Source organism: Phalacrocorax carbo, chromosome 2 (genome assembly GCF_963921805.1).
Source record: "Phalacrocorax carbo chromosome 2, bPhaCar2.1, whole genome shotgun sequence".
NCBI lineage: Eukaryota > Metazoa > Chordata > Aves > Suliformes > Phalacrocoracidae > Phalacrocorax > Phalacrocorax carbo.
In genome coordinates, this window is record NC_087514.1 from 43798828 (window position 1) to 43826731 (window position 27904).

A 27904-nucleotide genomic window follows, 5' to 3' on the forward strand; every position below is an offset into this window, starting at 1 on the left:
ATGTGTATATCAAAGAAATTGATTTAGGAAAAAAAAAACTGCTGAGAGCAATTTGTTCATTTTAATACAAAGAGCACAAGTGGAAACAAAGTTGCCTTCCCCCCCCCCTTTCTCCCAAAAATACACAATGATACATAAACACTTTTGTCTCCTGGTCTTCACTAATATGACTAACTTCCTTCTTCGCTTCCAGTTAAGTAGCTTTCCTGTTGAGTACCACCACCTCCACAAAATACAATTGTGAATTGATTCATAAAAACAGAAACATTATGGCACAAATAAGGGAAGGCAATAAATACTCTTCCCCCGCCTCCAACTCCTTCCCAAACGGAGGCAGTAGTATTGTAATAACAAAAAGAAGAAAAAAAAAAAAAGGTAAAAAAAAAAACCCAAAAACTATTGATTGTCATTTAAGTTTCCAAACCAACAATCATCAGGATGCAGAACAGGATACATCTAAAGTGAGAAAGTTATTTACTTCACATTCAAGTTAACACCAGCTATACTTTTTTTGGCACACGGTATTATTCTTAATGTGCCAAAAAAAGTCTTGTGCACCTTATAAAATATGAACGTTAACACCACTAAGAACAAATTCCTGCTATTCACAACACAATTTTATATAGGTGTTGTTTTGCTATGTTTCACCTATACTTAAACCATGGATCAGGAGAAGAACCTTTAACGTGTTGGATGCTATCAGTAACAACTGACAATAGCAGCTGAGGAGTAAGCTGTAAAAATTAGTGACCTTCCATTGTTAACCTCTGAATTTCAGATTAAATAATCAGCATGAGGACAGAAGACTTGTTTTATTTTGTTCTGTGATTACAGCTGCTCAGATTAATTGACAAGGCAGTTTGTTGAGTGAAGCAAAAATCTGGGCTGGTTGACAAACACCAACAAAAAAATTAATTCGCTTCTTGTTATTCTCTGAAAGAAAAAGAAGATATTTTAGATATTTTTTCTTCTCCCCCCCCTCCCCAGCACACAAGCGAAATACAGGTGTTACACAGGAGAAACAGGAGATTCTGGCACTCAGAGGGCTTTCCCTAGGAGATGGGATGGTTTGGCAGCTACAGGAAACTGTAAGTAGCACTTCCAAAGGCACATGAAAATTGGAAAGCAAGACTTATTCTTGTGTTCTGGTCTTCCAGACGGTTTCCTAATAACCAAGTTATCCCTATTTTAAAGCCAAATTCAGCTTCCATTAAAGCTCATATAATTATGAAGCACCTCATTAACTTCTGAGGGGTCAGATCAAGCTCTGATAGATTAACTTAGTCTCCTCTCTCACCTTTCAATTTACCGCTTGGTTCATCATCCTAAATGCCCAATCCTAAACTTCCGTATGAAACCTAGAATACACTTGCTTAGTAATAGGATAGGATTCCGGAGAGACTGATGAAACAAACATCTGTTGGAAAATATTTTTCAAGATTTTATCAAGTTGGTGTGATTAAAATACTGTCTCCCATAAAAATTATTTGTCCCTCACTTCTCACAACATCTAAATTCATTTGCCCACTGTCACATACGCCATCTGTGATCAAGCTGAAAACTGAATCCTAATCGCGAACTTTGTCCCTTACAACCCCAACATACACAACCTACTGCCACTGTCTAATATTCATTGTTTCTGGATTCTGCTGTGCATTTTTATTAATGACATTACTTTTATGTCTGTTTTAAACTCTGTTTGAATAATAAAAGCCATTGATTTAAGGTAGCTATCTTTTTTTTAAAAAAAAAAAATTAGATATAAAGTTCTTTTAAACAGCATACCCTGTCTCCCTCAATTCCACCTGAAGGAATAAGATAAAAATCAAGACCTCCCAAGCTCTAGTGGTATCAATGGCAGTGCCAAATCCAAAACATTGCTATGGAATTGAAAAGGTCAATGAGTTCTTCTGTACTTTGTTATTTCTGGTTGTTCTTCATTTTCCCTGTCAAAAAATTAGATGGCCTACCTCTTAGAGGTAGTCATGGCACCATTTTCCAAAACATAAAATCCAATGCTATGTAATGTAATTATAAAGTAATATTAGCTTTGTACAGCCATGTTTCTGATTTTAAATCGAGGGGGAAAGAAAAGAATAAATTAATTATTAGGTCCAGTTACGCTTTGGAATCATCCTCAGAAATAAATGCAACATAAAAAAAAATTTGTCTGAAAAAATAACTGGCAAATCATCGCAAGAGAAAGTGCCTGAACACACGCTTTTATGTCAGACTCCACACTGTTTCCAAATGTTAAGACTTTTCATACACTGTATTATGACAATGAAAAAGTTGAGAGCTACACCAGAAGATTGCATAAACAAAAAATTTATGTTTTGTCTAGCATAACAGGAGTCTTAAAAAAAACAAACACCACTTCGTATCCATTATTTCATACCCAGATGTTTCCTGTACACCTGCAGTTGTCTCCAGTCCCAAATTCATGAGCTATAGTATTTTAACAGCCGCTCATCAGTTGGTTTCAGAACTTTCTTGTCTGCCATGTTTACGATCCATCCTGGAGCAAGACCAAAAAATATCTGTCTAGGATCCTTGCGTGTGCTTAACATTTTGAAGAGCTCATCCTTAGTTATGTCTGGTAAGACATAACCATATTTCTTGGCAAGTTCAAGCCTGGCTTCTGCAACCTTAGATGGATCTGCCAGGTACCCACGATTCCCAGCATCTGTGTAGTAACGGACTAGATCTTCAGGTGGAAGCATTCGCTTTGGAATAGGCTGGCCACGCAGGAAAAATACTACTGGCTTACACAGAATTTCTGTGGGCAAACGTGAGAGAAAAATTAGATACTATGCTTTACAATACATATTTAAAGACATTAAATGACACTTTTATTTAAAATTCTGTGCTAATTATTAAACTCTTATTAAAAAGGATCAAGCAAAGAAACAAATATTAAGAATATTCTTGTTCAGAATAAGATAGTCTTTAACAAGTTTCACTTAACCAAACGAACAACTCTGTTTTAACTGATATTTATGGTTACAATCTGGATGAATCATTACTTCTCATACATACAGAATGCCTACTTTGGAAAGACACAATAACTCAGCTAGAAGATGCTATTTATATAAAGGATTGACTTCCAGGTTAGAAGCAATACATTTGCATGGCTATTATGCAGTGTACGACAAGTGTCAAATTTAGTGTTTCTGTAAGTATTTTAAATAAAGAATCAACGCCGTGTGCACCTCTACAGTCATTTGTGAGACTATCTTCTCCTCAATTTTTACTGAATTTGGCAAATTACACTCCAGATCCTTTTAACCTTAATATTTTGATTATTTTCTGAATTGGAAAAAAAATCACTTAGCATTCCAGGGTAACATATTTTGCACACTAAAAATGCCTATTCCTCTTGTTCTCAGCCTCATTCACAGATGAAAGCTCCATTATTGTCAATAAAAAGTGCATGAATGAATATTAGGCAGGATGCAGCCTCAAGCAAAGCAAAGCCTCATTCTCCAGTGAAAGTGCTCTGAAAACAATAGCCATTTTGACTGGAACGATTCTGAGCTTCTGTAACTTGGTTATTTCCTCACTTTAACCACAAAGTATTTTTAAATTAAAAATAAACATCCACAGGGGTTTTAAAATATTTTTTTCCTTGAATTTTCTTAGGATTATTAAACCCTAAGAAGTTAGAAGACAAAAATTCAAAGAAACAATCTTTTATTAGTTCCTCTATTTCCAAAGCTACTTCGATTTCTTTAACTGGATGATTCGTAAGTAGCTACTAACACTGGCAGGGCTAAACAGGCGAACATTTTAAAAAAGCAGAACTGTGGATGCATTACAGTTCAACCTTTGTCTAACACTGTGTTACTGAAGCTTTTAGAATAGAAGGAGTTAGTGATTTTCCAGTAAGAACTATGTTTGAAACTTTGATTTAGATCATTCGGGGGGCGGGCGGGGGGAGGGGGAACAGTCAGAAATGAAAAGTAATTCTTACCCAAACTCCTTGGATCATAGAATGATGTTGTTACAACACCTCCATTTTTTTCTATGGCTGCAATTGCTAGTTCAGATGCCCTCTGCACTTCAATATTTACTTTTGCTGAAAAGATGTCAGCACCCTGTAAATTTCAAAACATATTAGACTGACATTAAAATTACTATTTTAGGACGTACATTTTTTTCTTCTCTGAAAAGTTGTAAAAAACATTAAATCCTGCAAAATAGTATGATTTATCTGTTCCCTACACCAAGACAGGTAACCAAATTGCTCTCACTCAAGTCACCTGGATTGCATGAAAAACATTTGCCAGTCCAAAGTAGTCATACATTCTAGTCTTCTGTTCTAAAATTCTAGTTCAACCTCTTGTTATGTGCTCCTTAACTATTGTTTTTGTAGCCTCTCAGGTCTTAAAATACCACCCTGGGGTTGGAGGGGTTTTTTTATTTTGCTTACACACAGTGCCCTCTAGTGGATGTATTACCACAAAAATTCCACACCAAACGAATCTAGAAAAGCAAAGATGCTTCCAAAACACGGGAGGGACAGTCTGACAGCCTGGCACGGCAAAACTGAAAACCCAGGGCTTTATACTGCCTGAAGTAATAAGTGCCTTGTATGCATACCTCCTCCACCAGCTGGACACCATAATCCCTTTTGAGAGGTTGCACTGTTACACCTCTCGCATTAGTGAGCTGCGTTAAGTCGATCGGTTGTGTCGGGTCAACTCTACCCAAATCAATCAGGTACTGCAGCCTCTGAAGACTGAGTGGTTGATACTGACGTCTGAGGCTGGGGAGAAGAAAACAAAACAAAACCAAAGAATGAGAAATTTGCAAAACTGAAGCTCTAATAGGAACTGGTCAACTCAGATACACCACACTGTATTCCATTTTCTACCTACTCCTAAAACTACCAAGTAATTGTTTAAAACACACCCATCCATAAGCCAAAATTTTAAGTTTAATTTAATGCAAGTGCAAGCCCTAGTTACAGTCCTGAACTCTATTATGCCTTCAGGTTTGCTCACACATCCCCACCTCTAATATGATACTAATCTTTTTGCTGTTGCCAAGCTCAATTCACTCCAGAATACCTCTCTACCAGCTGACTGGTTTAAGGAAGAAAAAAAAGATGAAGAAATTAAGGTGTCAGCATTTCTTCATAAGACAACAAGATTCTAAATAACTATATATTAGCATCTTTTATAACTATATATTTCTATAGTATATACATTTTATATATATATAGGTATGTATATATTCTGTAACTATATATAACCATCTTCAAAGTGAATCCAGTTGGTTGCTTCACTGACACATTCAGAAAATCTGAGCAAAAAATACACAGTCAAAACCAAATATATCCTCCCCTCCCATATAAATTTAGTCAAAGACTATCAGCCAAACCCTGTGCGTGCTCCTGCATACCATTTACGCTGATGCTCAAAATACAATCAGTTTAAATCATTACTGGAAACCTGTGAGTGGTAGCAGAAAAACTGAGCAGCTTATCTTTGTTATTGGCAAGCTAAGTACGACAAGACAAGCAACCGAATTTGCACCATCAGACAGATCCTAACAGAGCAAAAGTTCAAAAAGTGGAGGAACACCACTGCAGACAGAAGAAAGAGCAAGGTGAAGATAAACCAGCAGAGACGTTGCTCAGCGTGCTCCCATCCTGCCACAACAGTCTCTCTCAAGTGCACTTAAAATGTTCACTAGAAAACTATTTACAATAGCCTGGTATTGAAATTTTGCCAACAACACTGAGAAGAAATTACAGAGTACTTTGTTTCACATGCTGTCAGATGCAGTTAAAAACAGCAAGACCGTATTAATTTCTTGTCACTGCAGAAACTTGGATTTTTGCTGTTGGTTATTCGTGTGCTCGCGACCACCGTTAACATAAAATGCTCAGTGTCTGCATTCTGCAGCATTTCCCTTGTGGGACTGTGGATCTACTGCCTTCAGCTATCAGAAGTGCTGCCCACTTATTCTTACAACAGGTTAAGCAAACAGGAGGAAATCACAGTACTTGGAAATATAGTTTGAATCACACTTCAAAACAAGCAAGACTGACAGAAAACCTCTGATAATCAGGACAGGTCTGTAAGTCATACTGCATGCATAAAGAATAGAAACATAAAAATACACAGCTATTTCATGAAGTTATAACAGCAAATGAAACCTAAAATCAAATTGTAAGTTTAACAATTCACAAATAAATTCACGTAAGTCCTTTGATTCTTAAACTGTCTGCTAGGTTTGGCACACTGTTGATACTACTGCCTATAATAATTTCTGTATCCATACAATGCTTTAATGACCATACCTAAAAGCAACAAAATGGTTAGTGACCAAGGTAACATAGGTACCTTCTTAGGAAACAAGAACAGCTTTAAACAACAACAAAAACCAACTAAACAAAAATTTTTAATTTTCAGTGTAGTGAAGGACATTAATAACACGCTGGCAAACAGATCTCCAGCTAAGAACAGTGACTGGTTAGAAGAATAATTTTAAAAGTTAAGAAGCAGAAAGAAGGACATGGCATAAACAAGCACAATGTGAAAAGGGGACAGAACAACTGTCAAACAAGGCAGAATGTCTCTGAGGAGAACAATTGTGAAAGATGACTTAATGGCTTCATCCAATAGATCTGATATTAAAGGTCTTGTTAAGATCCTATGTGGAAAAGATGGAGTGCAGACAGACAAAGACTGCAGTGTTGCAGGACTGAAAAAAAAAGCATCATGAAGAGAAGTGGAATTGTTTGGCTAGCAGCAGATCAGAGCTTCAGGTGAAAAAAGCAAAGAGAAATAACAAAGGAAGGCTTTGGGTTACACTTCCATGCCTAACATCCTCGCTCATGTCAAGCAGACTGTTCCCAGTCAGTTCAACAGGTTATCTGTTGCGCAGACAGGCAGAGGGAGAAACAACAGTGTATGGAGGAGTGGTCCGAGGAGAAACGCACTCAGCTGTGGGCAGAAGGGTAACCTGCTACATACGAGGGATTATGCAAAGAAAAGGGCAAATAAGCAGAGCTGTAAAACGACAGAGAGAAATTAAAGAATAATAAAAAGAAATCGTTAAAAAATGATCTCACAAAAAATGGGAGATTCTGCTCATGAGGGAAGCTAACAGTCTGAGAGGAATGCCTCACTGTCAGTTAGGCCTGTTTTGGCATATTAACTTCTGGCTTTAGGGGAAAGACCAAGAAAAGCAGACAATGATTAATTTCTGAGTAATGTCAAGAAACTTACCTATGTCCCTCATTAAATCCATATTTTGGTATGGCCAAGTAAAATGGAGTTTGACCACCCTCAAAGCCTAATCGGGGGCGATTTCCTCTTTGTCTTTCTCCTTTGTGACCTCGACCACACTTCCTACCACGGTATCTTCCACGGCCACGTCTTCTCTCCTTGAAAACAATCCATGATACGTTTAGTCAACTACTTTGGAGATAAGTATGTATAAAACATAAGATTTCAGAAATATAAACGACTGAGCAAAATGCTGATTCTTGAGGAAAAATTAAGAGATCGCTCTTCTCTAAGAGGAAAAATAGTCAGAAAAGCAGTTAAAGTGATTTTTGCACAGCACAGCTTAAGGCAGGCACCACAATGTTTATATGAACACATATTGTGATAAATGGAATACTAGTATTTAATCCTACCTCTTACACCATACACTCTCCAAGTTAGAGAATTTTCCTGAATTAACTATTGATACTTCCTCCTATTTCCTAAGAGAGGTGATCAGTGCTCAGAAGTTTCTGAACACTGACAGTGAAAAAAGAAATAAAAAAAAAAAAAAAGAAAAAATCTACCTCATGGGGCAGGGACGCAGTTTATATATGCTATGCACACAAACAATTATTTTCATGGACACAGACTTTCTAAAAGAGTCTGCAACTGTAGTCAGTAGTAACTGCAACAAATCAAAAGAGAAGATTGTATTTTAAACCTTTATTATTTTTTAAATTAAGGCTGTGATACTAAGCTATTAGTTCCCCAAGCACTTTAAATTAGCCTTAGAGCCATACGTAGCAGTTCAGCAATCTTCTTGTGTTCTTGTGCTCACCTCTTGTTTGTGCCAGCAGAAGCACCTGCACAGCTAAATGGTGAACAGGATCAAAGGGATAAGTGAACGTAAAACTTTTTTTTTTTTTTATTTAAAATCCAGGTCAGTCGCACCATTCAGTACAATTCATGGGTATGCAAATATCTCTATAGGATTATAAAACCATCAGTGAGCAAGGGTGGAAATGAGCAGCTGGGAGTGACAAAATTTCCTGCATAAGGTGACTTCATTTAATTCATACACTGAAGAATTTGCAGCACTAAGGCTCACTTCAACTTTTTTTCATGTTTTGTCAGAGCTAAAACAGAGCCACAAGCTTCAGAATCTCAATGCCATGCTGCACAGGGTAGATTTCACTGTTCACCCCCAAGAGGCACAATCACATCTGTGCATTGCTTCGATGGATCCATTTTATCTTACAAAATTTTTCCCATTTAAGTGAACATTCACTGGAGTGTGAACACATATGGAAAGAGCAATGCCATGCTGCTAACCAGTCTCATACCTGCACAACACAATCCACACATTTGCTATTTTCCATTGTGTTCCTCAATGTGAATCAGTCAGGCTGGGAAACATATAAAGCAACACATTCTAAACAGCATTTATACTGCTTATACGCTAATTTTGGTTAAGTCACCGCACAGTCACTGCTGGATCAATAATAACAAATAATTCATTACTAAAGAGGCTACAGTAAGCCTCCTCAATTTCCCATTTTTTGTATTCAACACTCAGACAGCCAAGCTTCAAGCACCCTTAATCCTACAAATTGCTCTATGTGGTTAGACTGCAGCACAGAATATTGAGTAAAACTCAGGTCTGAAAACTGCTCATTACGTCACAGTACTTGATTATTAGCCTAACACCATAGAGACATAAAAATTCATGTTTTATGCTCTTTAATGTGTCTGTAAGTTTTCCAAAGTTATGGAGCACTTAATGTGTACTGAAATATTAGTAAAAAGTCAGTACGGACATACATCAGAAAAAAAGCATTACCCTATTTGAAGCTTCAGCTGACCTAAGATGCACGGCTTACTTGTATTAATGCTAAACAGCACAGAGTTTAACTGCAGTTTTATGCTAGACTAGACTACCCCTGCCACCAGAGGAAGATGACTTGTCTCCAGCTCACACATTATGCTTTATTCACAGGGCCTCTTGTGCTGCCACAAGTGGTTGTGGGGCTCCATGTTGGACAGGTCAGGGAATTAAACTAGATGAAAACTGATTTTTGCCTAACTAGTTTTCAGCTGGTTTAATTCCCTGCTCTGGTTCACCCCACAACCTCTAGCAGCAGTACAAAGTACACAGCGGGTATGAGCAGCTGGAGGCAAAGAGAGGACACAGGTGGCCCACGCTTTCTGGCAGTTGCCCCTGTGGACACCAGATTACACAGTGACTTTGGTTAATACAAACACACCGACAATATCTGGTCACAGAGTGTAATCAGTACATTGACCAGATTTTAGACTGTCAGAGGAGCCAATCAAAAATATTTTTTTTTTTGCTGCAACTTCTGTTTGTGAAGTGAAATGTTCTTCAATGTTCTTATTTGAGAACTTCACTGATCATGAAATAAGGTTATCAGACACCAAGAGAAAAATACCAGAGAAACAGAGCTGAGGTCACTTGTACAAACTTTAAGTGAAAGCAAACAGAAGTACCATGGAGAAAAAAACCGCTCATTTCTTATATGGAGTTGCAAGTTGCTGGCTAAAGACCTAGTGAGTGTACAAAAATCTTTACTTTCAAGGTTTAAAAAAACAAAATAAAGAAAAAAAAGGCATTTTTCTAAACCCAACAGCTACCTTGAGAAAGAAAAAGTCCTGAGACCGAAGACTGGTAGGAAAGCATTAGTTCTAGTAAGCTTCAAATTCAGACTATCTCACAACTTCTGGATGCTAAGCCTGAAAATACTGTTTGAGAGCCTGGATTAGTTTGGAAACCCTTACGAATCACCACTCCAGTGCTGTACAGGGCTGCTCCTTTCAGCTCCATTTGACCCTGGCCAAGCTGGGTGTTCGTAGCCCCAAGTGAAGTAGCTTGACGGGGAACCCCAACAGCTGCAGGGGGGAAGAATTTCCATTCTCCTGCCTTGTCACGCGTCTAAGGGGTTACAACTATGCAGCACTTGCCAGCTCTGCAGGCATCCCTAGAGAGCCTTGAGCACTGACAGGGCAGTGCGATTTGGTGCTCCCTGTCAGTTCTCTGTTCCCGTACCTTTAGCCCTTGAACCTTATCCCCCTGTTCACTGATATGTCCCCCAGACCAGGTGGGTTTCTTCCTGGTTTCTTTTCTTTACTCCTCTATCACTTACAATGAGACAGAGAAGATAACATTTAGGTTGTTTTTGAGAAATCAACAGTAACAGGAAACACTGGCTTGCATCACATTCCTTTTATTTTTAAGCCTTTTAACCTTCCCTTCACAAACATGTCACCCCCTCCCAAAAACACTTGGTATTCCGTACTTTTTTAACGCTTCCACAGGTCCCCCAGCGATGGCCCTTAGGTTTAGCTAGGGCCGCTCACCAGCCAGTTTTCTGCGGAGCTCGCCTCACACACCGGCTACAGGACACGCGAACGGAAAGCACAGGGCCAACACACACGCACACACAACACTACCACCCCCTCCTCTGCCACCCCACTCCTATTCCAGCCAGACCGCTCTCCTGGGCCCGCCACAGGCTCCCCAAGGGCTTTCCAACAGCCCCCGGGGCAAACGCCAGCGGGGCCGGACGCGCCCGCCACCGGGGGGGAAAGCGCGCTGCCGAGCCACCCGACAAGCTGCAGGAACTCACCCGCTTTTTGGAGCCGGGGCTGGGCCTTAGGTTGGCCAGACTGACCCTGGGCAGGGACCGGAGCAACTCCAGAGCCTTGGCGCCGCCATTCCCGCTCATGTCCCCTCACCTCCCAAGGGCAGCCGCCACCCTCGATTGAAGCGAGCCGCTTTACGGCAGGACCGTAAACCGCGCTTCCCGCCCCTTCCCGACAGTGTCGCGCAGCCTCCCCCGCCGGCGGGGCGGGTCCCGGGGCCGCCGCCCACACAGCAGCACCGGGGAACGCGAGGAGGGGGGTCATTCCACGGCGCGGGGGTGGGTTCACCCGGACCCAGAGAACTGAATTAGGTGATCTGCCGCAAGGCCGGTTCCCGTTGTGAAAGTCAGCCGGCGCTTGGCCGTGTTCATGTCCCGCCTTCAGCCCTGAAACCTCTGTATGCGCAAAACCTGCCTCCATGTTGGTGGTCTGCTGCGGGCGGCGCCCTGGGGAGGGGGTCGGGCAACAGCCCTGCCTGTTCTGGGAGCGGAGGAGGGTGCAACGGGAATGGCGTGGCGGAAATCAGTGACTTTCAGTACGGAATCTGTATAGCTTCTCACCCCCTTCAAAAAAATGAATAAAAATTATAACAATGGTATGGACAACCATCTCACCTACGTCCATTTCAGCCACTTGCAGAGCAAAAAATACATAGTTCAGAGCACGCTTTGCCTTGCAAAACTCTACTTCAATCAAAAACTTAAAATCAGGTAGAAAAGTGTCATTCATATGACAGGTATCTCACTGTAAAGAGACAGCCAACTCAAAGTCTTTGAAAGGTTCATCACTCAGATGCTTTCAGCCATTCCTTCAGGATTTCAGGAGCTCTGTTCCTTCAGCATTTGCCTGCAGCCGGCAGGCTGCCCCGTGCCCGCGGAGGCCACCCCGCTACCTGAGGCTGGCCAGTGCCCGACCCAGGCAGGGCTCGCATCTCTCTGGCGACCCTGAGCCATGCTAGCAGCAAATGGGAATTCAGGTAAGATCATTCCAGCTGCATGGATTAAAAGATTAAAAGCGAGGTCTAATTCTGAGCAGACCAATGACCTAGGCTGGAGGCTCGCCAGCAGGCCACCCTGCGGGAGTTACGTTTATGTGGCGAATAGCACGGTGGAGAGGGAAGACAGAGTTTTGTTCTTGTCCCAGAAGGATGCTCTAAAGCAAGGGGCAGGTTCGGCGTACTTGATAAGCACCTGAGATAATGTGAAGCTCTTAATCTTTTCAGAATCTTTTATGCATAAGTTGTATTTTCTTAACAGATTTGGATCGGGTACAGTGCATGAGGCAAGAACACACACTAAAGCAGACATAAATCAAACCACGAAAAGCGACCTGTGAAAATAACCCAATTTTACCAATAACAGGGATCTCCTGGCATAAACAGTAGGTATCAAAGCAGCCCAACAACCATGGCAAAGGAGGTGGCATGTTTAAAGTTACACATCTGGTGCAAAGGTTTCTCTAAAATGTTTTATGCAGCCATGCCGATAAAAATATTAACACTGTTGAGCAAAAGCTTTCTGAAAAAACCTCCCTGCCTGGTATGGAACATGCCAGTGGGAAGGATGTGAAAGAAGCATAGCATGCTCTCAGCTGCTGTTTGAGCTGCCAAAAAAGCTCCAATGTTAGCCAGATACCAGCTGGCAAATACAATGAGTAGATTGACTTTCTGGGAGGAAATATCTGACAAAGATGTATGGAATAGAAGACAAAGAACAAAGCATTTCATTTTGATAGAAATGTGTTTGCCATACTTATTCAGAGTTGGTCCAAGTATCCGGAATGGACTGGAATGATCCAGTAATTTCAATATGGAGTGCCTGAATAGCCCGATATATATCAAGATGAATAAGAATCGTTGATTCTTTGGCTGTCAGCCAAGAGATTTAATTTGGTGATGAAGGCATCTGATCCAACAGGGACAAACGAGCTCTGTCTAACAATGCTGTTTGCTGGTTTTCCTGTTTCCCATGACTTAGCATATTTACCTATTGAAGAATACCCTAAATTCCCTTTTTTCCTAAGCCTTATAATACAGCATAAAAATTATTTTTACAGGAAACACTCAAACCATAGACAGGTACGAACTGTACTGTAAGAGTGCAGCATCATCTGGCAGCTGTATCTGGCTGTTTGAAAGGCAGTTTTAGAGGTGAAAGACAGTTCAAACTCTCTGAAACCACTGGAAACCCAAAGACAGAAGCAACTTTGCGGAGCTTTACTTTTAACCAGCGTACGCAGACTTCTCGGTACAGCAGGCTTCAGCCAGGCTTCCCCCGAGGGGTGTCCCTGCCAGAGACACCGGGACACCCCAGCCGCCACCGGCGCGCCCCAGAGCTCTGCAGCACCCACAGGCCATCCGCGCCCCTCAGAGGCAGCAGGCCGGCCCGGGAAGGCCGGCTCAAGGGCCAGCGGGGGGAACCGAGGGGGGCGGCCCCGGTTCGGCTCAGGACACGGTACTCTCCCGCCCAGGGGCGGCCTCGCCGACCGCCACCGCCTCCCCTCAGCCGCGCGACCCGGGGGCCACCGCTCCCGCCGCCCCGGCGGCAGCCAATCGGGTGAGGGGACGGCCTCGAGAGGGGCGGGGCGAGGCGGAGGGGCTGTGGGCGCCAGGCCCGTTCCCCCCACCCCGCCCTCCTGGCCGGCCGCCCGCCCCGCCTCCCCGCTGCTGGCCGGTGTCCCGCTGGCCGCCCCGCAGCCCCGGTGTATGTGCGGCAACAACATGTCGGCGCCGCTCCCCGCCATCGTCCCGGCCGCCAGGAAAGCGACGGCTGCCGTGAGTGCGGGAGGTGGGGCGAGCCGCGGGGAGGCGCCGGCGGCCAGGGTCCCCCAGCCCCGCTTTGTTCTTTGCTGCGGCCTCAGCCCCGGGCGGGGGGCGCCGCCGCCGTCAGGCCCGGCCCGGCTGAGCGGGGGGCGCCTGCCCGGTGCGAGGGGGTACGACGGGGCGGCCCGGGCGGGCCGGCGGGTCTCTCCCGTTAGTTTGTTTCCTGTCAGAGCAGGGGCTGGCTGGGGAGCGGGGTCCCGCTCCCGCGGCGACGGGCAGCGGAAGGTCACGGGTCTCGTGTCGGGGAGGGCCCGGCGGCGGCGTGGGGCGGGCGGGGGCGGGGTGCGCCCGCTGATGGCGGCGGGGCGGGCGGGAGCGGCAGCCGGCCCGAGGGAGCCGGGCTGGGGCGGCAGCAGCGGCGCGGGGCTTTCTTCCGAGAAAGTCGTGCCGTGCCCCGCGCCGTGCGTGGTGCTGCGTGGGCCTCCGTAGCGCGTGGGTTAGCTGCGTTTCCAGTTCGCTGATCTGATACCGCTATGGTGTTTTGTTTTTAATTTATTTTTCCTTTAGGTCATTTTTCTTCATGGATTGGGAGATACCGGGTGTGTATTCTGACCTTTTACGTGCTTAACAGTTATCGTAGCTTCAAATACAAGCCTCCATGTTTTAAAGACGTGAGCAGTTAAAAGTTACTTAAGCTTCTTATTTTGCCCATAATCGACTGCAGAGGCTAACAACAGAGGAAACTTCATGTATGCTGGAATGGTGGTGACAACTGTTCACTTAAAACTTCCCAGCATAAGTCATCAAACGCTTCTCTCTTTTCAATCACTTACCTAATTTGGTCTGAATGTGAGCCCTCTTTTTTCTTGAGTCAAACGTGGTAAAAGAAGCCTATGGGTTTCTGATCTTTGGCTTTCCCGAGAGCGGGTTCCTGGTTATTCTTGTGCTTGTCTGAATTTAGAGTTCTCTTTCAGAGTTCTCTCTTTTTTTTTTTTTTTTTTTTTTCCCCCCCTTTCCTCTTTCCCCAGCCTTGTGGATTGCTGGTTTGCTAGTAGGTGCAGTTAGGCCATGGTTTCCTCTTCAGTATGTCACACCTTAAAATCCAGGCTTACTTGATTTATCTAAGCAAACTCCTAAGCAGTCACCTAATGTCTACAGATTTCTCTAACTGAAATATGGTCTTCAGACTCAGAAAAAAAAAAAGCCAAACAAGCTGTGAAATACACTCTTTGCCTTGTTACTGTTATTTCCATGTTCAAATAGAAATGGAAGGAGTAGGGAATTTCTGGGAGGTGTTCTGTAATGTTTTTGTTTGAAGCTTGTGTGTGTTGAGATATAAACATACATCCATTAAAGCTACTGAATTAACATTTTAGGAGTGTGTTGAAACCCTTTTTTTTTGGTAGAAGACTTTAAAGGAATTGGCATTTAGATACTGAAAATGAGTAGCATGAATGCTTTGTTTATTGTGCTCCCTTATGGGCAAAATTACATAGGTTTTTCTTTGTTCGTTTGTTTTAAAAACTCTGTTTTTGTTACCTGTAGACTGAATGATGCCTCTAGGTTGAAACTTGCAATGTTTAAGATATAAACTTTTTCTAAAGAACTTAAAAAAAAAAGTCAGCTCTCAAAATTGAAACTTGCGTAACCTGGACACTTAATAAGTTAAAAAGAGCCAAGTCCATGCACTTGGCAGTATTCTACAAGTGGAGATGTCTGCTTGCATTTTTTGTGCTGACACACCACCCTGTTTGCATTACCGCTCTTCCTTTCTGCTGGTAGGAGGCAGCTGAGGCAGCAGTGCTTCCTGCATCTTGGCACCAAATGTCCAGCAAGTGATTGCAGGATCTTTTGAGTCTTTGGGGTTTGAGTTCTTGCAAATCGGGTTGATGTTGGTTTTGGCAAGGGGAAAAAAAACCACAAGAGATTTGCTCTTTAACATAAATTGTATTCCTTACACAAATGTGGTGATTCCATTTTGGTGACAAAGCTAACACCCACCCTCAAGCTTGCAAATGTTCTGAGCATCCTGGAATGTATGCATTAGCAAGTCCTAACAACTCTGTGGAAATACAGTCATTTAGCTGTATTTGTTCCTCTAGTCCACAGCAGATCACATTAAGTGAAACTGCCTTTGACATGCTGCCATTTTATTTCCAAAAAAGCTGTAGTAGTGACCTAAAAAAGAATTGGCTGAAGAGAACTAATTAACAATTTTATAACTTCCCACTGTTTAAACTGACCTGTCCTACTTCACGTGAATTTTTAAATTGCTCACTTCCGATTACCAGCTGTGTTTTTCTTACTCTGAGAAGCATCTAATAGAGGTTATGTTCTTTTTCTCTCTTAGTTCCTATATAAATGGCACTTAATGATTGGTACATACTTGTCAAAATCTGAACAAAAGGTACAACGTGGAGGATTGTTAGAAAGAGTCTGCGTAAATGTGCATACAATGTTGCTTTCCAGATTTGTCAAATTAATCTTTATAGTTGGCTAAAAAAAGTCCCCAAACTCTTAATCTAACTAGTTTTTCCTCAGTTGTATTTCCCCTTTAGATTCTTATTTGGCCTTCTGTGATACTGCAAGTATTATGCAAGTAATATCACCTGTGATTTGTTAATGGTGTATATAAAAGTATCAGTAGGAAGTGGGCTGAGATATACAGCTGGTGTTTCAGATATCTGTGCTGTCCGTGTGTTTGAAACGTCTTTAACTTTAGGGAGCATATGTTAACTTTTCAGATGATATTATAATTAAGACTAAACCAAACATGCTTTTATGGCATGTCTGCTGTTGGTCTGATTAGTTCCGCTGTGTCACCAATGAATTTGTTACAGGTGTTTTCTGCTTAGAACCAACTTCCCAGTATCTAGTTTAGTGGGTGAGTTAGGAATACTGAATAGTGAGAAAAATCAGGACATCCAGGCACTATTGAGTGTTCTGGAAAGCAAAGTGCAGGCACAGGCAGTGGTTCTGCACAGGTTCAGATTTGGGTCCGGTTTGGTTCATGCCCAGATGAGCTCTGGAGTGAGTCTTTCGGAGCTGTTCATTTAAATTATGCTTTCCAGTTTTCTGGTTTGTAGGAAGCTTAACTGATGTGCTGTGCAGATCTTATGTTGTTCTGTGCATTCATACAGCATGTGCTTGAGATTAAAAAACTACCTGCAATTGGGAGTGTTGTTCAGGACTGCCTGAATCTGAGAGCATTCAAGCTGAGCCAAAGTTAATAGGTCTGATTGATTAGGTTGGCTCCATCTGGAGTTAGTTTAGATGTCAGTTTGCTTCTCTCCCGTGTCAAGGAATTTGGTGCAGAAAAAGTGGAGTCTGCTGTGAAAGAAGCTGCTTTAAGTCTACAGAAGCAGCAAAGCAGCCTCTGGGCTAGAGCTGCTTTGGAAGCAGGATACCTGTGTTCTTATGTTGTAGCACCCAAGTCAATAAACCCACCCAGTTACAGAGCAGGCTTTGCTTAGGGCCACAGTGGTATTTCTGCAGCTGTGCTGCAACTGTGATAGTCAAATTAGGTAAAGTGTCCCTGGCTGTATATATGCAGCAAATATTCAGAGGCAGAACAAACCATTTAAGGTTAATACTATATTCATAGCATACTGCGGTTGATATAAAAATTTTCTAGAAATGTGTTTATATTGATCTAATTCAGCATATTTTGTACTTGGTCCATGCTGTTGCATAACCACAGAAATAAGAGCTAAGCCAAAACATAAATGCCATTTAAATTTTTTTTTTTTGTTAACAGGCATGGATGGTCAGAAGCGCTTGCAGGTATCAAAAGCCCCCATGTGAAATACATTTGCCCACACGCGTAAGTTTGTAACTTTTCTTGTTTTACAATTTTCTGTAGAGTTACTTATTAAGACACTTGCACAGATGATGAAGTCAAATGGGATTTGGATGGCTCTGCATTTCGTTTTTATATAAAAAACTCAAATAATTTCGATGTTATTAAATCTTTTGTTATTTTTAGGAACTGCTGTGTGATTTACTTCACGGCAAAACTGCGTTTTTATTCCTACAATGTTTTTGTTATTAATTCAGACTGAAAATATCTGGAAAGTTTTATGTGCAAAGTTAGATTGTTTTGACTTAGTTTTCACTAAGTTTTTTTTTTCACTGTTTGTTGCTTTTTTCCCCCCAAGAGTAATTTTTTGTGTTTTACTGACCATTAAATATACTTTGTATTAGGTGCATGTATAGTAGGTGAAATTTCCCTGTTACCTACAGCAAGTTTCAAAGATTCATATTTCCAGCAAATAACGCAATTTCACAGAATCATAGAATGCTTTGGGTTTTGAGCTGTCTTTGTGCAATTTGAGAAGTGAAATACTTCTGAGCAGGGTCAGGAGTCAGTAAATAAAGCATTAAGAACTATCTAGTATTTACTTAATGATAGAAAAACTAATTAAGTATAACCTTAATTTATTCTAACACAAAATTCAGATTGTCTTTTGCTCCAGCAGTCTTGGGAGGTGTGGAGCAGGGATGGTAGGGAGATAAGTAATCAATGTTTTGGCGTGTTACTGATTACTGGCTGTGATTTACTTATTTTATCACATGGCCGTGCTTTGCTGAGCTGTTCAGAAAGAGCTTAGCAAATCTGCTGTTCTTTTTGTGTGCCCTTTGACTTCTTTCAGTCTTTCCCCACAGAACTTTTGTTCCTCAATTTCAGTAGATTAAAACTATAGCCAGATTTGATCCGTGGCATGGTCCATTGAAGTTGTCATGCTATGTCTGAAAAGATGCCATACAGCAGTGTAAGGGTGGGAATGTGTCCTGGAATGAAGGCAGGCACTGCTTAAGCAGGTTATGCTGTTGAGAGAAGCATGTGTGGCCAGACTCGTATCCGGCACTATGCTGCGTTTGGCTGCTTCATTAGGTTTGCTGGTGCTGCTGTGTGAGGTGTCTTCATCCACTGAGCATGTGTATGGAACTGTGGTAACTAACTGTTACTTAGAAATAACTAAATGAGGTACATATATATATAGATATAAAAAACACACATATTATCTCATATATATATATATATGCATGCACGTATTTATATAAAGCAGCCCATTACATTTTGCTTGCTCTCCATGGAGAGTGGTAATTCAGCTCTGAATATTAAATGTTTGGGCTGGCAGGTTTCAAGAGAGATTTCTTGAAGAGATGCTACAAAGTAGCCAATGTTAATTATGGTTTAAAAGTAAGACAGAATTAGGGATATGTAGTTTCATGACATAACTGCATCTGCATTATTAAATTTCATATATCTTATGTCGGTGTTGTCCATTTTCACTTCTAGGCCAGTTATGCCAGTTTCTTTGAACATGAACATGGCTATGCCGTCATGGTAAGTATTTGTTCAGACAATTGCAGACGATTCTAATCAAAGATATCTAGGGGTTTGAACTGACTGTTCTTAATTAAAAAGCATGAACAACCTGAATGGCTAGTTTTAATGAGGTGTAAGTATACAAAGCTTTTTGCCTTAGTTCTGTTCTTATAAAAGGGCTCTCATGAGCACGTTCTAATTCCTTGTGTACCTATGGTAATGGTTATTCCTCAGGGCTAATCTGTATGTATGTCTTAAAAAAAAAAAACCCACTTTATTTTACAAATATAGTCTGTAGTCTGTGTGAATGCGTGGTTGGTAATAGTAGAGACTTGCAGTGGAAACGTTACTGCTACTAGTAAGTAATACTTGATGGGTCAGTAGGATATCAAGAAACTATTCGTTAAAATATCCATTCTGAATAGGAAGCAAGAAAAATATGGTAGATTTCAGAGGTCTTAAACCAGTCCTCTTCTTTTTTTTTTTTTTTTCTCAAGTAACTTGCATTTGTTTTTCCTATATTTCTTCAAATGGTATTTTGATTTTGTACATGTGACTGATAAACTGAAATTCCTGCTGATGTTTTTGGACAAATAACAAACCTGAGCTCCTTAATCTGCAGTAAATTACATAAGATAGCAAAACTCAGAAAAGCTGCTTTGACTAGATTTAGCCTTTTAGCTGCATTCACAGATTGCCCACTATTTCTTGTAAACTATGGGTGGTTGGTACTAACTAATAAGTCAGCTAACATTTTTGTCTGGAAAACATCCGAATTTTATTACTTGGGTTTTAAGGAAGTGGAATGGATGCTCTAATGAGTAATTCTTTTGTTGATATTTTTGTAAGGTTTGATATCATTGGACTTTCTCCAGATTCACAGGAAGATGAAGTTGGGATCAAGCAGGCAGCGGAGAATGGTATGCTTAGGAATACCTTTTATGGCTTAAAAGTACTTCCGTGTATTCTTAAAAATGCATTATCAGTCTGAAACAGATTTTTCCAAAAGCAAAACTGTTAGGGAAAGTAATATGTATATATTGTATTATTGCTGATCAAAGTTTAGCTAAGTGCATGGTTTGGTTTGTGGGTTTTTTTAAACTTCATGAGTAGGTAGAGTAATTCACCAGTACAAACACTTCATACTCTTAAATATGAAAAGTACATGGGAACCAGTGGACTTGCAGGCTAGAGCTGTACGAGCATTCAGTTGTTGTTGATGCTGGATAGTTAGAAGAGGATGCCGTCTTCCTGGCAATGGGGCTTTCATGAGACTTTTTTTCATGTCTTTCTCTTTGGAAATGGTGCAGTGGCACTGAAATTTCTGATCATGCTCTAGATCTTTTGACACTTTTTAATGTATAGCAGACTAGATTTTCCTTCCGCTAGCTTTCTGCTGACATCAAGGAAGTGGTCTCTTTCCTCTTCCAGACTTTCTATGAATGGAGTGTTTTTTAACTATGGGCCTCTATTTATGTTGCAGTTAAAGCACTGATAGATCAAGAAGTAAAGAATGGAATTCCTTCTAATAGAATTATTCTGGGAGGCTTTTCTCAGGTAAGGTATGGTTGGAAAAAACTGTGTCTTTTTCTAGGGAGGTAACCTAGCTTTCCTTACGTGGGAAATCCAGACACTTGAATTGAAAAGAGCATCTAAAATTTTAAGGTGTCAGTTTTCCTTTGCTTTAACAAATGAGGTTTTTTTAGTTTTATGCAAATAATTACTTTTCACTGGAAAATGAACATGCATGTGGAAAAAAGCTACTAAACTTAATAGTCTGCTTAAAGTCTTCATGCATGTAACTTACCTAGGTTTGCTTGAAAATCTTGCTAGTATGTTTAATTGAACTTCAATTTGGTAGATATTTGATGGTCTGGATTTGGGAAATTCTTCCCTTCATACTTGTCAAACATCTATGGTAGGTAGGTTAATAGATTACGCCAACTCCCCAGCTCGTATGCAAGTAAATTAAAATATTAAGTAGTGATAATACTGTCATGAGTGATAGTGCTTTATTTCACGGTTTATTTAGGTTTTTTCCCCAGCTGTTAGTTATAGTAAATTTACTGTTTTACTTCTGAATTGATCACATGGACTTGAAGGGCGGGGTGGGTGGGAAGCAAAATAAATGTACGGGAATACTGGCCTTAGTGTTGGTTCTAAGGAAGAATAGATCAGAATAGAAAAAGATCTTTAAAGGAGAAACCAGAGATGTTGAAACAAGCATTAAAAGGAACATTACCATCACCTTTCTAATACTTATATCTCTTTATCTTAGGGAGGTGCTTTATCATTGTATACAGCTCTTACAACACAGCAAAAATTAGCAGGTGTTGTAGCCCTCAGCTGTTGGCTTCCTCTACGGTCTTCTTTTCCTCAGGTATTTATGTTTCTTTCCTGACCTAATTTGCACTTGGGGACCGAGCGTATCTGAAGATTTTATGTTGTGCAGGAATTAGCGGCCATCATTATTAATGAATATTGGCAATTGTTCAATAACTCAGAAGTTTTTAAAATAGAGCCCTGGAGTTTTAGGGTTTGGCAAGTAGGAAAAATGAGGAAATACTCAGTAGCTATCTCTGCCTAAAACAACATTTCTAGGAAACTTAAAGCATACAGCAAACTTGCCTTGAAGATTAATTTTTATTTGCCATTTGTTCCATTTGCAAGGCACTATCTTATTAGAGACTAGGGATTTAAACAGTGTCAGGCTTTTTCCTTGGCCAGAAATCATATTCTTCCATTGTGAAATTAGTGCCAAAATTTTATTTGCAGGTTTTTGAACTTAATGTTTTGTCAGGCACAGAGCTTACTTCATAAGGAACTTGCAGACTATACATTGTGGTTTTTTCCTTCAGAATTCAACTTATTTGTTATGCCACAAGGGCATAGTACCATGGGGTTATTTTGTCTCAGTGATGTTAGCCTTACCTCCACTTACTGTCTCTTTCTTCTCTTCTCCCCTCTAATCCCCCCCTCCCCTAACAGGGCCCTCTCAGTGGTGTCAACAAGGAGATTGCTGTTCTTCAGTGCCATGGGGACTGTGACCCACTGGTGCCTTTAATGTTTGGTTCTCTCACTGTTGAGAAGCTAAAGAGTATGATAAACCCAGCCAATGTAACCTTCAGAACTTACTCTGGCATGATGCATAGCTCATGTATTGAGGTAATTTTCTTAATATACACTGTTTTAGTTTGGGTATGGTTGGTTTTTTATTCCCCTCAGAACAAAAATGTATTGGGTGGGGGGGGTTTTGGGACTGTGTTTTGAGTGGGTTTTTGTGTGTGTGTGTGTGTGTGTTTGTTCAATAACAAGTGTTTGATGCTACTGACTTACTTTAGAGAGTAACTTAATGCCTGGCTGAAAAAGCATCCAAGGCAGAAGTTCATATGACTAGTGGGAGTTTCCCCATAAGATTGTATTTTTGGCACTAGGCTAGTTGGTCTATGAAATACCCTTCTCTTTTTTTTTTTTCCCCCTTTTTCTTCTCTCCACCTTCCCCCTAATTATTATTATTTGCTTACTAAAAAACATTGCTGAATTAGAAGGCAGATTCTCACAGCATAAATCCAGCTGGGAGAGAAATCTTGTTAGTTTGGTGGATGGAGACATCGAAGGAGTGGAGAGGGAGGGTTGACGCTATGGAAGAGGCTGTCTAACGACCTGTATTTATGGTTCTGGCTCAGCAGGCAGCTGAGCTGATGTAATGGCTTGATGCTGCCAGAAAGGCGTGGATTAGTTCCCTCTGCTTTTGACGTCGTGGCCCTCTCTTCCTTCTTGCACCAGCTCTGGAGCTGATCAGGAACTTCTTTGAACCATTTGAACTTGCTAATATGGCAAAAGTTGCTGGCTGCAGTATTTGCAGCTGTAGTGAGTTGAAACATCACAACTCTCACAAAGTAAATGGTAGGAGTAAGAAACAAAAGAGGAGGCAAGGAACAAGTCTGCCATTTGTCAGCAGCGGTAGCTTTGTTAATTTGGATTGCTGCATCTTGTGGGAACTGTACCCTTGGATAACCTCTTTGGGATGCTTACACAGTTGTATTGCATTTAGGCAGTAATAGTATTGAGCTGTCATACAAATATATTAATAATGTGCTCTTTCTTACAACGTTGACTCAGTTAAAAAATTTAAATTATTCTCAACATGGATTGTTTTCCCAGTCTAGTTTGCTGTATTGCTTTTACTTAAAGAAGGAAGCATCATTAAGGTGAAACTGAATGGTTAGTAGCAGGATCTGCTGGATTTTCACACTGCTTGTATGAAAACTTGGAAAAGTGTAAAGTACACATGAAGCTATGGCCTTAGCTGTGTTCAAATCCTATCCATGCTCAGCCTGGTGGTGTTCAGGGCACTTGATTGATATGTAGCTTGCCAGCTCAACTTCATAGAGAGAGAGAAAAAGCAGTCTTGGATTTTTCGTGTATTTTAGCCTCTTCTGAGTGCATAGCGCCTTGAAGAGTTATCAGCCTTGACTTGTGTGCAAAGTGGTATGATTTTATCAAGTAACTAATTACTCAATATTTCTAGTGCAGCTGCTCATTATAACTAAAATGCTGAAACGTGATTTCATGTAGCTGAATATGTATTAATAAGTAACTTCAACTAACACATACTTTTATCTTTAAACAGGAGATGATGGATGTAAAACAGTTCATCGACAAACACCTACCTCCTGTAGACTGAAATGATATGTGAGAAGCCTTCTATATAAATACACCAGCATCAACTGTGGTAGAGCGTTAATCTTCTCATAGGCCTGACAGGAACATTACTTCTATACCTGCAGTGTTATTACTGTGTTGCAAATTTATACTTAGGATGGGGATTAAATAATACACATGTACAATAAATTATAATCTTTTTAGTGTTAATCATCCACTGGTGGAACTATCTGAATAAGGCAGCTAGGTGACAATGACAGAATGTAACCTAAGCATAATGTTTTAAGATGTCTGATTTTTTTTTTGATTGCAGAGTTTTAAACTATTTGTACAAGTAATTAAAAGCTCAGTTGAAGCACGCAACATAAATGTGACCGGTTTAGTTATACTTGAGACATGATTTGTTCTTAATACTCATTGAAAACATATTAAAACATTTATTTTGTGTAATGGGTAAATAAAGTATGCAATATGTAACATAGTGGGCATATGATGGTATAATAAATGTTACCAAGGACAAAGCTTTAATATTAAATGTTAATTGTTACTCCAGGTAAGGAAGGTTGTTCTAGAATGGCTAGAAGTCAGCAAAGATCGAAGGTATTTCTTATATTTAAACCACTTCAATTTTTAACTGTTTTCATATAGGTAGATATTGTGGAAATTCTAAAGGGACTCATTCCTTGTTAGAACATCATTTGTTGCTTATTGTCCTTTTTTTTTTTTTTGATGACTGTAAACTCACATCAAATGCTGACTTGGAACAGGATTCTGAAGAAGCACATAGGATTAATTTGAGTTTCATTTTAAAATGTTTTCGTACTGAATATTCTTGTGCCTTAGTCTCTGTAGCTTTCATTGTTGTAGAAATGTTGATATATTTCACACAAGCAATTCCAGCATGTAGTTTTGATTTTTTCTGTCTGCTTTGGAGTAACTAACTGAAAACAATGCAGCTGTGTAGTTTTGTGTATTGTAAGTCTCATCTGTAACACCGACATTGACTAATTTGAATTATTTTAATAGAAATAAAAGGGCAGTTGGGATATAGCTTAACCTTTAAATTGATAGCATCTAATACTTTCTTTTATTGCATGTTGAGACTTGATTTTTTTCTGAAAAAGAACAAAGAATTTTATTTCCAAATACATCATTCTCCATTTCCCTAGATCAGTATAGCCTAGGAATATGAAAGCCTGCTATGGGGGGGGAAAAAGTCAATCTAAAAGATACAGAATGTATCTTCTTTCAGAAGCTTAAAATTCTAGAACGCACTGGGTTACAGAACTTGATGCACACTCAAGAGCTTTTTGCAGTTAAGAGCCATAATTTACTTCTGGAAACAGCTGCTGTTCTGTAGAGTTCAGATGCCGTCACCACACTAGGAATGTTTAAAAAATATGCTGCGTAACGATGTTCAATACTAATAATATGTTGGCAAGCAAAGAATATTCCTATTTTGGATGCGTCTGTTGTGTCAGCACTGTGCTTTATACCTGCATTTAAGGTACTTTCTCCTCTCCCAGCTTAATCCTCTTAAGGTGTATATGGATTTGTGTCCGAGGCATCTGCCAGTACAAATGCATAAATGGGGAATTACGCCTTTATGTCCCTTCTTTAACATGGCTGCTGCCAGAAATCTGACTTGTTCACATAGTGTGAGTCCTCAGTTTTCAGTGCATTTTTTGATATGTATTGCACTTCATTTTTTGAAAGCTGTTTTTCTTTTCTAATCCAGTTTCTCTGGGTTATTAAACACCTCTTAATATGTAAAACTGAAAAGGAGGGGTTTTTTTTCTAAATGATGTTGAAACACTTCTAGATACTCCATCTGTGTGTTTTAGAGGGCATGTCTATTAACTTTGAAGTTTAATTAGTCTTTTCCCTCAGTCACTCTGTTCTATAGGTCTGCCAATTTGTCTTTCAGTTAATTTAGTTCACAGAAGAAACCATAATATTCTTATTGTAGTTGTGCCAAAGTTCTATTGAGAAACCACTATGCCCTGGCTTGGAGTCGTTCCCAAATTGCATTAGCTGATTTTGCAGTCCTGCTGAATTGCAAACTTGGTAAGCAGACTGTACGTTATTTTTCCTAGTTTTTAGATTTATCCTCATTCCCCTGGTGTCTAAATAATCCCCTGAATATTGGCGTGTTGCCAAAGTTCTGCACAAGCTGCTAATTTTTCCTTTGTTTTCCTGCTCTGTTTGTAAACTTTAGATAATCCTGTTCAGCTGTTTTGTTCAACTTCTAATTGACTATGTGCTCATTTCATATATTCTTTCTTCTGTTGGAATGAGTATAAAGAATATTTCTAAGGTGTTAAAATGAGATTAGTCCTAGCTTTATTGTATGTTACTTTCTTCGTTTGGTGAAGAATCTCTGTTCACAGATTGTGGTCAGTTTCTAGTACTTAAGTATTTTAACCCAAGTCAGCTTCAACTGTTGTCTCCATGACGCTTTCAGATGTTTTTCTAGAAATACTTTGTGCTAACTTTCTTCAAATATTCAGTTGTTATAACAAGATTTTCTTCACACTGTTGTTTTGCTGGCTTGCTTTATCTGCAAAGAGCTGTGTTACCAAAGTAAACGTTGTGACTTACTCTGAGTTTCTGTATTCTAGGAAGAACTCTTCCCCTCGGGTTGTTTTTTTTTGCAGGGGTATAGGAGTACATTGTAGTTGGAGGTTGTTAAAAAGCCCAGAAGCTAGAGGAAACTTGAAGGATGTATTTGAAGCCTATGTGTCTCCTCCCAGATTACAGCATATATCTTGAGCTCCTGTCTCTTGTAACTTCACAGCTACTTGGAAAGCTGCGTGTATAATCTTATAGCTGAACTTCTTCACTACCTGAAGTGATTTGATACTGGGATTGTCATAATTGCATATATTTTTAGGCTGAATGATAGTTCAGCCTGGTGTGGGGGATTTAATAATATTCTATTAAAATGGAGAAGTTGGACTGTCAGTGTTCTAAATGTGATTGTCCTATCCTCATAAACTACAATTTGAAACTGTCCAATAATTAAGTTTAATTTTTGTAATGTGAGACTTTCCCCCGAAAGGTCTGTCAAACCTACAAAAGCATCGATACAAAAATACCTTGCTTGCAGATCAGTTTGTTTCAATGAGTATCTAACTCCTTAGTGTGTTTTTAATTTCAAAATGGTACTTAAATTTGCCTGCAGCTTTGTGCAGTCAGAAGTCTGGCTTCTTGTTGAAATACGTTGCCCACCTGTTAACAAACATGTTGAATGTGTATTGTAAGCCAAATCTTCCAGCCATTCTTGAAGTAAAACTGTACTGGGGTCTGTACTGTGGTGAGGGCTGTATAATTTGGTCTCTTCCTATCTTGTATAATTACAACACAGTAGATTGGTAAAAGTACTGTACACTGTAACTGGTATTGGAACTGTTAATTAAAACATGTTCTCTCTAATGGAGTATACTGCACTTCATTGAAATCATTAGGATGCATCTTTTATGTAGAGGTGCTATTTGTGTTGACGGACGTGACTGAGAACAGTGTAAGATGCTAATGAAGCCATATGTACAAGGCCTGTGTATCTTAAATTTGATAAAGAAATACTGAACACTTACTCTTTGTGTTATGAAGTATAAGCCATTTATATTTATTATAAACATCTAAGATGTAATTTCATTTACTCATTTTATTTATGGTAAGAAGTCTTAACTTTGGAAGTTACTTCTGTATTAGGGAAAATGTAAAATCTTTCCATTTTTATCATTGTGAAATAAATTTCAATCAGTGTTTGGGAAAGTACTAAAGACTTTTTCCATACTTACCTGAAAAAAGTCAAGCTTTCATGTGCTGTGGAACAGTCACTTTAGAGGCTTCTTGCAAATGCATTGCATGGTAACGTATGCAAGATACTATAATACGAAAGAACAATGAGTTGTAGTTACTGCCAAGAAAAAAACCCCACCAATTTATGTTTTTCTACCTTGTTGAGAGAATGCTAAGTATGATTTGATGTTTTTTTGTTTGTTTTCACATTGTCATGGTTTAGCCCCAGCTGGCAATTCAGCCCCACTTAGCCGCCCACTCACTCCCCCATGGTGGGATGGGGGAGAGAATCGAAAGTGTGAAACTGAGGAAACTCGTCGGTTGAGATAAAGACAGTTTAATAGGCGAAGCAAAAGCTGTGCGCACAAGCGAAGCAAAACAAGGAATTCATTCACTACTCCCCATGGGCAGGCAGGTGTTCAGCTACCTCCAGGAAAGCAGGGCTCCATCACGCGTAAC

General features: G+C 40.2%; 2 protein-coding genes across 3 annotated transcripts in view; one reads left to right on the forward strand and one right to left on the reverse strand.

Annotated features, from left to right (window-relative positions):
- Positions 1 to 797: 797 nt before the first annotated feature.
- MRPL15 (mitochondrial ribosomal protein L15) lies at positions 798 to 11035 on the reverse strand. The gene is made up of 6 exons (XM_064442716.1): positions 10868 to 11035; positions 7242 to 7399; positions 4603 to 4768; positions 3974 to 4097; positions 2399 to 2779; positions 798 to 933 (listed from the first exon to the last, which is right to left on the reverse strand). Exons 1-5 carry the CDS (start codon positions 10964 to 10966, stop codon positions 2442 to 2444), a joined length of 885 nt encoding a protein of 294 aa, XP_064298786.1. The 5' UTR covers positions 10967 to 11035; the 3' UTR covers positions 798 to 933; positions 2399 to 2441.
- Positions 11036 to 13509: 2474 nt separating this feature from the next.
- LOC104053655 (lysophospholipase 1) overlaps positions 13510 to 27904 on the forward strand; it is a 47277-nt gene continuing 32882 nt past the window's right edge. Inside the window, exons 1-9 of one of the 2 annotated variants that reach the window (XM_064442718.1) lie at positions 13511 to 13656; positions 14212 to 14243; positions 17402 to 17467; positions 18947 to 18994; positions 19826 to 19896; positions 20460 to 20533; positions 21255 to 21356; positions 21965 to 22141; positions 23610 to 27236. In XM_064442718.1, the coding sequence (XP_064298788.1) occupies positions 13588 to 13656; positions 14212 to 14243; positions 17402 to 17467; positions 18947 to 18994; positions 19826 to 19896; positions 20460 to 20533; positions 21255 to 21356; positions 21965 to 22141; positions 23610 to 23663 (693 nt within the window). In that variant the 5' untranslated portion in view covers positions 13511 to 13587 and the 3' untranslated portion in view covers positions 23664 to 27236. Of the gene's footprint in view, positions 13657 to 14211; positions 14244 to 17401; positions 17468 to 18946; positions 18995 to 19825; positions 19897 to 20459; positions 20534 to 21254; positions 21357 to 21964; positions 22142 to 23609; positions 27237 to 27904 lie in introns of those variants that run through there. The other variant, XM_064442719.1, reaches the window with a different exon arrangement.

Excerpts from the sequence above, each read along its gene's own strand:
- MRPL15 (XM_064442716.1), bottom strand. The coding sequence starts at position 10,966 with ATGAGCGGGAATGGCGGCGCCAAGGCTCTGGAGTTGCTCCGGTCCCTG. Across the intron at positions 4,769-7,241 it reads GGATTTAATGAGGGACATAG|CCTCAGACGTCAGTATCAAC; the intron begins GTAAGTTTCTTG and ends TCTTCTCCCCAG. Across the intron at positions 4,098-4,602 it reads GTGTCCAGCTGGTGGAGGAG|GGTGCTGACATCTTTTCAGC; the intron begins GTATGCATACAA and ends TGAAATTTACAG.